Source organism: Cervus canadensis, chromosome 11, assembly GCF_019320065.1.
Source record: "Cervus canadensis isolate Bull #8, Minnesota chromosome 11, ASM1932006v1, whole genome shotgun sequence".
Classification (NCBI taxonomy): Eukaryota; Metazoa; Chordata; class Mammalia; order Artiodactyla; family Cervidae; genus Cervus; species Cervus canadensis.
The window spans coordinates 25,612,893-25,624,989 of NC_057396.1; the positions used below are offsets into that span (position 1 = coordinate 25,612,893).

The 12,097-nt window shown below is 48.8% G+C and overlaps 1 protein-coding gene across 2 annotated transcripts in view; it reads right to left on the minus strand.

The window, feature by feature from the left end:
• Nucleotides 1–758: 758 nt before the first annotated feature.
• The window catches only part of TMPRSS13 (transmembrane serine protease 13), a 35,360-nt gene continuing 24,021 nt past the window's right edge, over nucleotides 759–12,097 (minus strand). For both annotated transcript variants that reach the window (XM_043482852.1, XM_043482853.1), the window contains 5 exons: nucleotides 11,170–11,342; nucleotides 5,652–5,750; nucleotides 3,214–3,356; nucleotides 2,909–3,061; nucleotides 759–2,246 (listed from right to left, as the gene is read on the minus strand). In XM_043482852.1, coding sequence (XP_043338787.1) covers nucleotides 2,220–2,246; nucleotides 2,909–3,061; nucleotides 3,214–3,356; nucleotides 5,652–5,750; nucleotides 11,170–11,342 — 595 coding nt within the window. In that variant the 3' untranslated portion in view covers nucleotides 759–2,219. The remainder of the gene's footprint in view (nucleotides 2,247–2,908; nucleotides 3,062–3,213; nucleotides 3,357–5,651; nucleotides 5,751–11,169; nucleotides 11,343–12,097) is intronic.

The window sequence follows — 12,097 nt, forward strand, 5'->3', positions numbered from 1 at the left end:
TGGAGGGGTCCAAAGGCCAGGCCCATGGCGGCAGGCTTGGAGAATTCTGTGCTCATGGCTAGGGGCACGACTGTGTGTAGTGGGGGTGGTGTGGGTGCTGGGCATTCATCGTGGGAACATAATATTAAATGAGGTCAACAATATGAAAGAGATCAATATATTAAATGCAGGAAAAGTAAGTATGGAGCAAGAAGGACTAGATCTTTCAGAAGAGGCCAATGGAACCACCCATCCAATTCTTTTGGAAACAGTTGAGTAAGCACTGGGGCTTCTTCATAAACATGCCTTTTGCTGAGCTGGCAAAGTCAGAGGTAGAGAAAGAGGAAGGAGGCAAAAAGGACTGCTGGACTGCTCTTCCCCCACCCATCTGCCTGGGGGAGACTCACATACTCTTTAAGACTTATTTCAAACCTCACCTCCTCTGGGAAGCCTTCCCTGACCTCTCTAGGTGAGGCTGCGGGCTGTGTTCCAAGCACAGTATCCACACTGAATCACAGCTTCCATCACACTGGGCCATGACCTTGAGTTCCTGAGGACCACTGTTGTTTTTGTACCTCCTGGGCCTGGGACAAGTTCCTGGTACAGGGCAGGCACCAGTATGGTGGGTAAATGAATAAATAAACGAATCATATGATTAAATGAGCAGAACCCAAAGCTGAGGAACCAAAACTAAGAACCAAACTGAGGATGCCTGAGCATCTGGGTAGACAGCCTCAGTTTTCTACCCAGGGTACCACTGAAGCCTCCAATAACAAATCTTTCAGGTCACATAGTTTTTATTGTTGAAGATCACTGCTGGGGTGCTGTGGACATGAACACTGCTGTTCCCAACCTCAGCCTTGATGACACATCACCAGCCCCCTCAGAACCTTCTGAGCCATGATAGCCAATCCCAGCCGCTCTTCCAGAACAGTCTATCCCCCAAGCTGCCACCTGCCTTAGCTGGGCTGGGCTGATCTGCTTGGACTCCGCTTCTAGGAGTCACAGCAACATCAGATAGACCCAAGGAAGGTAGGAGACAGTGGGAGAACCAAGTTCCCCAGAGAAAAGGATGCAGACAGTCCGGGACTTCAGCTGACTCAGAGGTCAGACTCACTGATGCCCCGCAGGAGAGGCAACTCAGATCCTTCAGAAAAGCAGTTTGGAGGCAGCCTGGGGACAGAGTCAGCTTTCTCTCTGAGGCAGTTTTCATGGCAACACTGTGTCCCTGAGAAGGTGAAAGATGGGGAAAGCTGAGAAGAAATTCCAAAGTCCCAGGACATCCCTGTGTACCAGAGATGCCCGTCCTCCTGGACTGTCCCAGGCTCTGGGGCCAACAGAGAAGCAGCCTCGGTTCCCTCGTGCTCCTGTAGCCCCCGGGTGCAGCAGCAGTGTGGCAGTCTTGGTGATGGATCTGCTTCCCTGAGTATCTCGAAGGGCCCCTTCATCTGGCCCCTTGAGGCCGAGAGCATTCCACGGGATGCCAGGGGGACACAGCTGCCAGGGGTCCCTCAGAGTTCTTGGGGCGATTGAGTGGCTAGCTCTCTTGGCTCCTGGAACTTTGGGAGAATCTTTAAATAATACATTTACTTCCGTTACTTGAATATAAAAATGAAATGAAGTTTGCCTCCGACAGCCTGTGACGGAATGAAGCAGTAAGCCCTGTGCTGAGTGGTCAGCCTGCACAGCCAGGGCGCAGCCCCTCTCCGCATCCAGCGAGAGGGCTGAGAGGGGGCGGGATGGGCTGAAGGTCAACGGGAATGTCTTCCCACTAGAGGCTGTCCAGGCACTCCGTGAAATCTGATACTGTCCCTTGCTGGCAGTGATGGCTGGGCCACAGGGGGCTGCCTGTTCTGGACTAGTCTCCAGTGAGGGTCGGGGAAACAAGAATTCCTGACGTGGCCTTCCAGACCATCCCTGGGCTCCGGCTCCCCAATCCGTGATGGACACTTCCATGTTGGGGAACCCCTCTTGGGGCCCAAACGGTTGTCTTCAGGTGATTTCCAGCCAGGGGTTTGGGAAGAGCTGACAGCTCTCCTGATTTCTGAGGACCCTGGGAGAGCAGCGACACACACACGTAAACATACACACATGCACACACACGTGTGCATTCACAGAGGCAGCAGACAGTGGATGTGGCAGTAATGATGGTGGCCTTTAGCCCGGAGGAGGTTGCAAATGGCTCAGTCCCTTTGGTCAGAGTCCTCACGGTGGACTCTGAGATGGCGCAGGACAGCTGTTTATGATTTCCGGAAGCGCACCTCCCTCTGAGGAAGAGAAGAGAGAGAACAGTGTGAAGCTGGGCTGGGTGTGTACAGAGGCGGTGTGGGCTCAGAGCCTAAAATCAGCCCAGCCATCACCGGGCACTGTCCCTCAGGGAAGTGGGGTGGCCAAGGGGACAAGATGGAAGCAGTTTCTGAGAGACCCGCCACCCTGGATTTGCAGAGCGGCCTTCCCCACCCTTACCCGAGCTCTCACTGCCTGGGTGGAGAAGGGAAGGGCCGGCACAGCTACAGGAAGGATGGGGGTCCAGGGGAGGCAGGGGCTGGACTGGGTCAGCAGAGGTGGGGCAGACCTCCCCCTCCCAATGCCCAGTTTCCTGGGAGACCAGCCTCCTGCCGAGGAGGGGTGGCCTCCCCAACCCCGTCATCACGGGGGAGAGGAGAGGGGTACTGGGGGCCGGCCCCCAGCCTAGCCCCCACACCTTTCCAGCCCTCTGAGCTGTGTTTTGCGGGAGGAAAAGGAGGGGAAGAAGTCCAGGCAGCTGGGGTTGGCCAACATTTGACACCTGTCCTGTTCTCTCCTGGCAACTTCTGAACACCCCCAAAGGCAGGGGGTTGCGGAGACCCAGCTGAGACCCTGGGGAAAGGCCAGGCCCACTTCCAGGCACCCCACCTTGGGGGTCCCACACCTCCGGCAGGGCCCTCACCTCCATCTTGCTGTATATCCAGGGGAGCACCTCGGTCACCTTGGTGTACACGCCGGGTTTGTTCCTCTGGCCACAGCCCGTGCCCCAGCTGGTCACTCCTGCCAGGTACCAGCGGCCATTCTGCTCACAGACCAGAGGCCCCCCGCTGTCTCCCTGCGAGGGAGCGTGCACGTCAGTGGGGTGGGAAAGGTGGTCCTTGAGCAGGAAACGGTGGGCCCCCGACTCTCCCTCTGACCACCGCACCCCAACCTTCCTCCCTTCCCTCTGGGTCCCAGAACCTGAGCCCCACGCAGAGGCAAGCCCACCTGGCATGAGTCTCTGCCTCCTCGCAGATCCCCCGCACACATCATCCTCGGGGTAAGGTAGCTGTCATAGACTAAGTAGTCGTTGCACTTCTTAAAGTCAATGAGGTTGACCTGCACCTCCCGGAGAAAGGGGGAAGTCCTCTCTACAGTGCGGTGGGGTGGAGGAGAGAAAGGGTGGGAAGGGAGTGAGACTCCGGGCATCTTTGAGGCCTTCCAGCTGCCCACCCCAGGCCCCAGACTGGCAACCTCCCAGGCATGGAAGGTACCATTCCCATGGTGGGCCACCCAGGACACAGGGGCACATACAGCCTCACACCAGACACAAATCACTACACATAACAGAGACACACATGCAGAGACAAACCCACAAGCCTATCAGGCTGCCTGACACACGCACAATGCTTTTCTGTATTCAAAGCAGAAAAGATAGAATGGAAAACCCGAAAGAACTTTTCAGTCAACCCAATAGATCACTTCATTGCTTTTGGTAATGATGTGCTTTAAGGAGAGCAGGTGTGATGAATCCACTTACAGAAGAAGAAATTTAGGGCTGAAGAAGGACTTGCCCACAGTCACAGGTGGCCCTAGTGATAAAGAACCCACCTGCCAATGCAGGAGGCATAAGAGATGCAGGTTTGATCCCTGGGTTGGGAAGATCCCCTGGAGGAGGGCATGGCAACCCACTCCAGTATTCTTGCCTGGAGAATCCCATGGACAGAGGAACCTGGTGGGCTACAGTCCATAGGGTTGCAGAGAGTCAGACACAACAGAAGTGACTGAGCAGGCATGTACAGTCACTCAGCTAGTCAGTTAGAGAGATAAGATCAGAACAAGGCTGCCCCCAGCCAGTCACTTCTCCATCCCATGAGCAAGGTCTTGACACCTGCAGTGGCCAGTCTCACGAGCCTGACGGCAAGGCCAGCTGACTGCTGTGCTTTCCTGCCCAGTATCAACAATCCAACAGAACTGACACCAGACAAGGCCGCCCGGTAATCATGATGAAGTGAGGGAAGACCAAACCACTTTCTAACCTTGTTTCAGCCCAGCCACAAACAAAGTAGGTCACATCACAAAAGGACCAAAGGGCCCCCTCTTCCAGCCAGAATGAGTTGTTGCTGCTTTTTCACTTCTTCATCATCTATAGGTTTAGGCTCAGTCTATTGACTCTTTCTAGATGAGGTTATTAAGATATCTGTGGAGTCCTATCCCAAGATCACAGGTGCGAGGCTTTGCACCAAGGCCACAGACAAGGAGCCCAGAACCAAGGCCACCACCAAAACTGATTAAGTCCCATTGTAACCACTGCCAAAAGCCCCCCTGATCATCACCAGCAGGCACACGGACCCCAAATTAGGCCAAAATGCCCAACCCAGTGTTCACCCTATAACACACTTGCATGCGTGCTATCACTTCAGTCATGTCCAACTCTTTACAACCATATGAACTGTAGCCCGCCAGGCTCCTCTGTCCATGCAAGAATTCCCAGCAAGAATACTGGAGTGGGTTGCCAGGCCCTCCTCCAGGGGATGTTCCCAACCCAGGGATTGAACCTGTGTGTGTTGCATTGCCAGCAGGCTCTTTACCACTGAACCACCAGGGAAGCCTGGCTTTGATGTATGTGCAGGTGTATATATACACACATTCACATCCAGGCCCATGAATCTATATACCCAAACCCTCATCTAGGTAGACCCTCATTTCTATACCCCTACATATCATCCCATACACAGAAACACATGTATAGTTTTTCTGATAAGCAACCTGAGGTGACCTCTAAAAATGGTTCACTATTCACTTGATCCAGAAAATGCCACAATTGTGGCAAAAAATTGTGCAAATCAAGAGGTTCAAATCTTCATGTTCACTCTAAGAACGTTCATGAAACTGCCCAGGCCATTAAGGGTATGCATATCTGAAAAGCCACCAAGTATCTGAAGGGTGTCACTTTGAAGAAGCGGTGTGTTCCATTCCGTCGTCACAATAATGGAGCTGATATGTGTGCTCAGGTCAAACAGTGGGGCTGGAAAGGATCAGTGGCCCAAGAAGAGTGCTGAGCTTTTTGGCACGTGCTCAAAAATACAGAGAGTAATGCTGAACTTAAGGGCTTAGATACAGATTCTCTGGTCATTGAGCACACCCAAATGAGCAAAGTCCCCAAGATGGAGCACTGAACTTACAGAGCTCATGGTCGAATCAACCCATACATGAGCTCTCCCTGCCACATGGAGATGATCCTTACTAAAAAAGGGCAGATTTTCCTAAACCAGAAAAGGAGGTTGCACAGAAGAAAAAGATACCCCCAGAAGATACTGAAGAAACAAAACTTATGGCCTGAGAATAAATGCCACAAAAAAATACAAATAAAAGAAGAAAGAAAAGAAACACATTCATACAGTCAAACACACACACACACACACAGTCTAGCATCTGCCTCTCACCATCTGTCTCCTTGGTCTTGCCAAAGCCTGTGATCCAGCAGATCTCATTGAGGCCGAAGGTCTGTCCATGCATGGGGAGGCAGGCAGGGTGGACATGAGCTGTGACAAGACCTCAAGACATCAGTGAAGAGAAGAGGCTGGAGGTTTTGGAGGGGTGCATGGAGGAACAGGAGTAACAACATCCTAGGACATCCTCCTTTCCCCTAGAGTGCTCCTGAATCTTTCAAGGCCTTCAATTGACCAGGCAAGAAATTCAATCATTTAATCTTGACCCTCCAGTCTTCAGGGTACTCTCAGAGTCCCCCAGACATTCTGATTTTTCAGTGGGTGCCATGTGGGCATATGCATGTGGCTTGGAGCTCCCCTGTGCCAAGCTGATACTAGGTGGCTGAGGGTGTCTCCACTCCAAGAGCAGCTGTCCTCGCTGAGTCTCTTCCACACCTGTCCCCCAGAGCAAGATGCAGCACTGGCTGAATGCCAGGTATTATTGCCATGATGTGTCAGTGGTGGGTCCTGCTTGGTCTGGAGAGGGCACCCCTGGCTAGCCAGGGCCTGAAACTCTCCCTCCAGGGTGAGACAACCTCTCCAAGTGGGAAGAGTGCATCCCTAGAGGCACAGCCCACTAAACTGCTGCTCACTCGCTACTACACTCAGAATTGTATAGAAGGTGCTATTGTGCATCAGTTCATAAGTTCCCTGTGAGGACTAATGCTCCCCTGTGGACTAGAGCACTGACCAGTTTGCAAGAGGAAAAAAGTTGATGGAAAGGATATTTGCTGTTGTTGTTTAGTCGCTTAGTCTGACTCTTTTGTGACCATATGGACTATAGCCCGCCAGACTCCTCTGTCCAAGCAATTTCCCAAACAAGAATACTGGAGTGGGTTGCCATTTCCTTCTCCAGGGGATTTTCCCAACCCAGGGATCAAACCTAAGTCTCCTGCATTACAGGCAGATTCTCTACCCCTGAGCCACTGGGGAAGCCCTAGAGAGGATATTCACAGTGCTATGCATGCTGCAGCTTCCTGTACCTAGAATTGTGCTCCTAGGAAGAAAGGAAGGGAAGGAGGGAACGAGGAAGGGAGGGAGGGGGTGAGAGGGAAGGAGGGGGGATAAATGCAAAAATTTTTTCCTATAAATTGGGAGTCTAAAAAAAAAATTGGGAGTCTAACACATTTATCTGCTAGAGTGTAAACAAATAAAACGTAAATGAGAGCACGGCACCAATTACTAACCAAAACCACAAAATATGACTTAAAATAGTCTATGCCTCTGAAAGCATTCCACCTAAGATCAGGAACAAGACAAGGGTGTCTACTTCCCCACTATTATTCAACATAGTTTTGGAAGTCCTAGCTACAACAATCAGAGAAGGAAAAGAAATAAAATGAACCCAGATTGGAAAAGAAAAAGTAAATCTCTCACTGTTTGCAGATAACATGATTCTGTACATAGAAAACCCTAAAGATAGTATCAGAAAATTACTAGAGCTAATCAGTGAAATTAGCAAAGTTGCAGGATACAAAATCAATACACAGAAATCACTTGCATTTCTATATACTAACAATGAAAAATCAGAAAGAGAAATTAAGGAGTCAAAGAGAATTAAATATCTAGGAATAAACTTACCTAAGGAGATGAAAGAACTGTACAGAGAAAATTATAAGACACTAATGAAAGAAATCAAAGATGACATAAACAGATGGAGAGATATTCCATGTTCTTGGGTAAGAAGAATCAATATTGTGAAAATGACTATGCTACCAAATGCAATCTATAGATTCAATGCAATCCCTATCAAATTACCAATGGCATTTTTCACAGAACTAGAATAAAAAATTTCACAATTCATATGGAAACACAAAAGACCCTGAATTTCCAAAGCAGTCTTGAGAAAGAAGAAAGAGAAAGAAAGAAGAATGGAGCAGGAGGAATCAAGCTTCCTGACTTCAGATTATACTACAAAGCTACAGTCATCAAGACAGTATGGTACTGGCACAAAAACAGAAATATAGACCAATGGAACAAGATAGAAAGCCCAGAAATAAACCCATGCACCTATGGGTACCTTATTTTTGACAAAGGAGGCAAGAATATACCATGGGGTGAAGACAGCCTCTTCAACAAATGGTGCTGGGGAAACTGGACAGCTACATGTAAAAGAATGAAATTAGAACACTTCCTAACACTATACACAAAGATAAACTCAAAATTTATTAAATACCTAAATGTAAGACCAGAAACTATAAAACTCTAAAGGAAAACATAGGCAAAACACTCAATGACATAAATCAAAGCAAGATCATCTATGACTCACCTCCTAGAGTAATGGAAATAAAAATAAAAGTAAACAAGTGAGACCTGATTAACTTAAAAGCTTTTGCACAGCAAAGGAAACTATAAGCAAGGTGAAAAGACAACCCTCAGAATGAGAGAAAATAATAGCAAATGAAACAACTGACAAAGGGTTAATTTCCAAAATATACAAGCAGCTCATACCACTCAATACCAGAAAAACAAACAACCCAATCAAAAAGTGGGGAAAAGACCTAAACAGACATTTCTCCAAAGAAAACATACAGATGGCTAACAAACACATGAAAAGATGCTCAACATCACTCATTATTCAGTTCAGTTCAGTCGTGTCCGACTCTTTGTGACCCCATGAATCACAGCACACCAGGCCTCCCTGTCCATCACAAACTCCTGGAGTTTACTCAGACTCATGCCCATCGAGTCGGTGATGCCATCCAGCCATCTCATCCTCTGTCGTCCCCTTCTCCTCCTGCCCCCAATCCCTCCCAGCATCAGGGTCTTTTCCAATGAGTCAACTCTTTGCATGAGGTGGCCAAAGTGTTGGAGTTTCAGCTTCAGCATCAGTCCTTCCAATGAATGCAAATCAAAACTACAATGAGATATCACCTCACACTGGTCACAATGGCCATCATCAAAAAGTCTACAAACAATAAATGCTGGAGAGGGTGTGGAGAAAAGGGAATGCTCTTGCACTGTTGATGGTAATGTAAATTGATATAGCCACTATGGAAGACAGTATGGAGGTTCCTTAAAAAACTGGGAATAAAACCACCATATGATCCAACAATCCCACTCCTAGGCATATACCCTGAGGAAACCAAAATTGAAAAAGACACATGTGTCCCATTGTGCATTGCAGCACTATTTACAATAGCTAGAACATGGAAGCAACCTAGATGTCCATCAACAGATGAATGGATAAAGAAGTTGTGGTACATATACACAATGGAATATTACTCAGCCATAAAAAGGAATGACTTTGAGTCAGTTCTAATGAGATGGATGAACTTAGAATCTATTATACAGAGTGAAGAGAGTCAGAAAGAGAAAAATAAATATCATATTCTAACGCATATATACGGAATCTAGAAAAACAGTACTGAAGAATTTACTAACAGGGCAGCAATGGAGAAACAGACATAGAGAATAGACTTATGGACATGGGGAGGGGGAGGAGAGGGTGAGATGTATGAAAAGAGTAACATGGAAACTTATATTACCATATGTAAAATAGACAGCCAACGGGAATTTGCTGTATGGCTAAGGTAACTCAAACAGGGGCTCTGTATCAACCTAGAGGAGTGGGATGAGGAGGGAGATGGGAGGGAGGTTCAAAAGGGAGGGGATATATGTATACTTATAGCTGATTCCTGTTGAGGTTTGACAGAAAACAACAAAATTCAGTAAAGCAATTATCCTTCAATTAGAAAATAAATTTTAAAAATAAACAAGAACCTACTGTATAGCAAAAAAAAAATTAGTCTATACCTATTTTTGAGACATACAGTCTTAAAAACATGTAACACTAGTATATATCTACTTGCGTTTCTTATGGGGTAATTAAATTTATCAGTGAGTTTTCACAAGCTTTCTCAGCTAGTACAGTGATTTCAAAGTGCTCAGCCTATCAGGCAGTTTAAGAAAATCTGCTCTGATTTCTAAACCAAAAATCAGGGCACATGGTCTGACCACAGGACTACATAAATCCTAGCTGTGATTTATGATGCTACAAAGATGCTGCTTGAGCAGAAGTGGGGGGCGGGGAGAGGTGGCTATCAGAATCTAGGCAGGGACTGCTGTAGTCTGAAAAGCACATGTAATGCTATAATAACTTAAATTTCATTTTACAAATTATTTAATTAGATTTGGAATTTCAGATAATATTAATGGGGGTTTGGGTTGATGGCAAGTGAGGTCCGGACGGTTAGCCAAATGGAGTCTGCGTTTGACAAGGTCGGGAAGGCCTGTTTTGGTCCTGCAGGCTGCCTGCCCCCTTTTACGAGTGCATGAGGGGCAAGGCAAGGGCAGTAGGACACCCCTCCGCTCACAGTCCCAGGCTCCACAGACAAGAATGGCGGGGAAGGGCAGGCGGAGGGCAGAGAGGGCTCGCAGCGTGGGCGTGGCCAAGGTGGGCGTGGCTCTAGGTTGGCCCCACCCAACCGGATCTTGTGCTGGGAATTGGACTCCTCCTCCGGACACCACTCTGATGCGCTAACTCCTCTGACTCAGGACCAACCCCACCTCCGCAGCTAATGTGCCAGGAAAGGCCAGCTCACAGGCCCAGAGCGCCAGAAAGGCTGGACTAACCAGAAAGCCCTCCAAGGCTTCCAAAAGCCTCTGTAGCCTGCCAAGACTGATTAGGTGCCCACATCTGTGCCACCGTGCCCTCCTCCCCCAGGGCCCCCTGACGTCACATCACTAGCTTCTAAGCGGCTGTTTGTGCGTGCCATCAGCCTTGTTCTCTTTGCTGGGGAACTGCAGAGCCGCTAGGTAGTAGATACACTGTATGTGATACGTGAACAAATCGGAGGATGAAGTAATGAACGAAAACTGATCTCCTGAGAATTTCGGTAGCATTTCCTTTCTGTAGCCCCATTTCGTTCTCAAGGTCTCAGCTCCAACCTTGCAGCAGTTGGCTGTTTGGTTGCGTAGGTATTTTGCTTGTGTTCGCAGCTTCGGTGTTGGCAACTTGCCAGCACAGAGCAGCGTGGGAAGAACGTTGCCTGCGAGGCAGACCCACCTGGACCCAGTCCTGAAGCTGCTCCTTATTACTTCATGGCCTCAGGGAATTATCTCTCTCTAAAGGTCTTCTCCTCAAAGGGAAAATGAAGCTAATAATACCTGCTTCACATGATCTGGTCGTGGAGTATATGAAATTGTAGATGTACAACACTTACCATGGTGTCTGGCCTCTGTTTAGTTGGATATACCAGGGAAACAACTCGATCTGTTTATCTTAATGAAGCCCAGAACCTAAACCCTGGCTCTGTCACCAATTTGCAATAGAAGAGGGGTCACTGGGGCAAGTTTATTTCCAACCTCTGGGTCTCAGTTCTCCCAATTGTAAGATAGAGTTCCACCAAATGATCTCAAAGACTGACATCTGCCATGCTGAAGCTCTGGACCCTGGGATGGGTTTGTGGATGCTGCTAAGAGCAAAGGTTCAGCACCGAGGGGTGCTGGCTGAGCAGGGCGGCTCACTCACCGGACAGGGTCAGGGGCTTGGAGAGCCGCATGAGGGCGATGTCATAGTCATCCTGGTCATCCGAGTAGTTGCTGTTGATGATGATCTGGGCGACAGAGGCTGACTCGGGCAGGTGGTGCAGGTCGTTGGTGCCCACATACACCTTCCAGCCCTCCAGGATCTTCTCCCGGGTACTGCCAAAGCCACAGAGAGCATGGGCCAGTTACCACCTGGCAGAGGTCCTGGCAACATCTGCTGCACACCAGGAGCTTCAGCCCCAGCACCAGCTTGGAGGCAGGAGGATGGATGAAATGACCTCTGGAGGGGGCACTCTATGTTAGCCCCGGGGGTCTAGAACAATCCTCTACTTTCAAAAAGCTGCTCTGAACTGGTGGTTCTGTACCTTAAAATAGAAAATGGGGGCTTCCTTGGTGGCTCAGTGGTAAAGCCACCAATGCAGGAGACACAGGTTCGATCCCTGGTCTGGGAAGATCCCACATGCCGAGGAGCAACTAAGCCCATGTGCCGTATCTGTTGAGCCTATGCTTTAGAGCCTGGGAACCACAACTCCACGCGCCCCAACTATTGAAGCCCCAACACTGCTCTGCAACAAGAGAAGCCGCCTCAACGAGAAGCCCATGCATCGCAACTAGAGAGTAGCCCTGGCTTGCTGAAACTAGAGAAAGCCCCCATGCAGCAGTGAAGACCCAGCAGAGCCATAAATGAATAAATAAATAAAATTTTAAAAATAGAAAGTGGGAGGAGATGAGCAAGACTTCTGGGACCACTGGCCCCACTGTCTCCTCTGGATGCCACCAAGGATCCAATGAGGTAGATGGGACACATTTCAGTGGTAGTATTTTCAGCAAAAACGGGGCTTTCGATAGGACAAAGTGGCCCACTGAAGACCCACTGCTGGGGAAGCCAGTGCCTTTGAGGCCTCATCTCC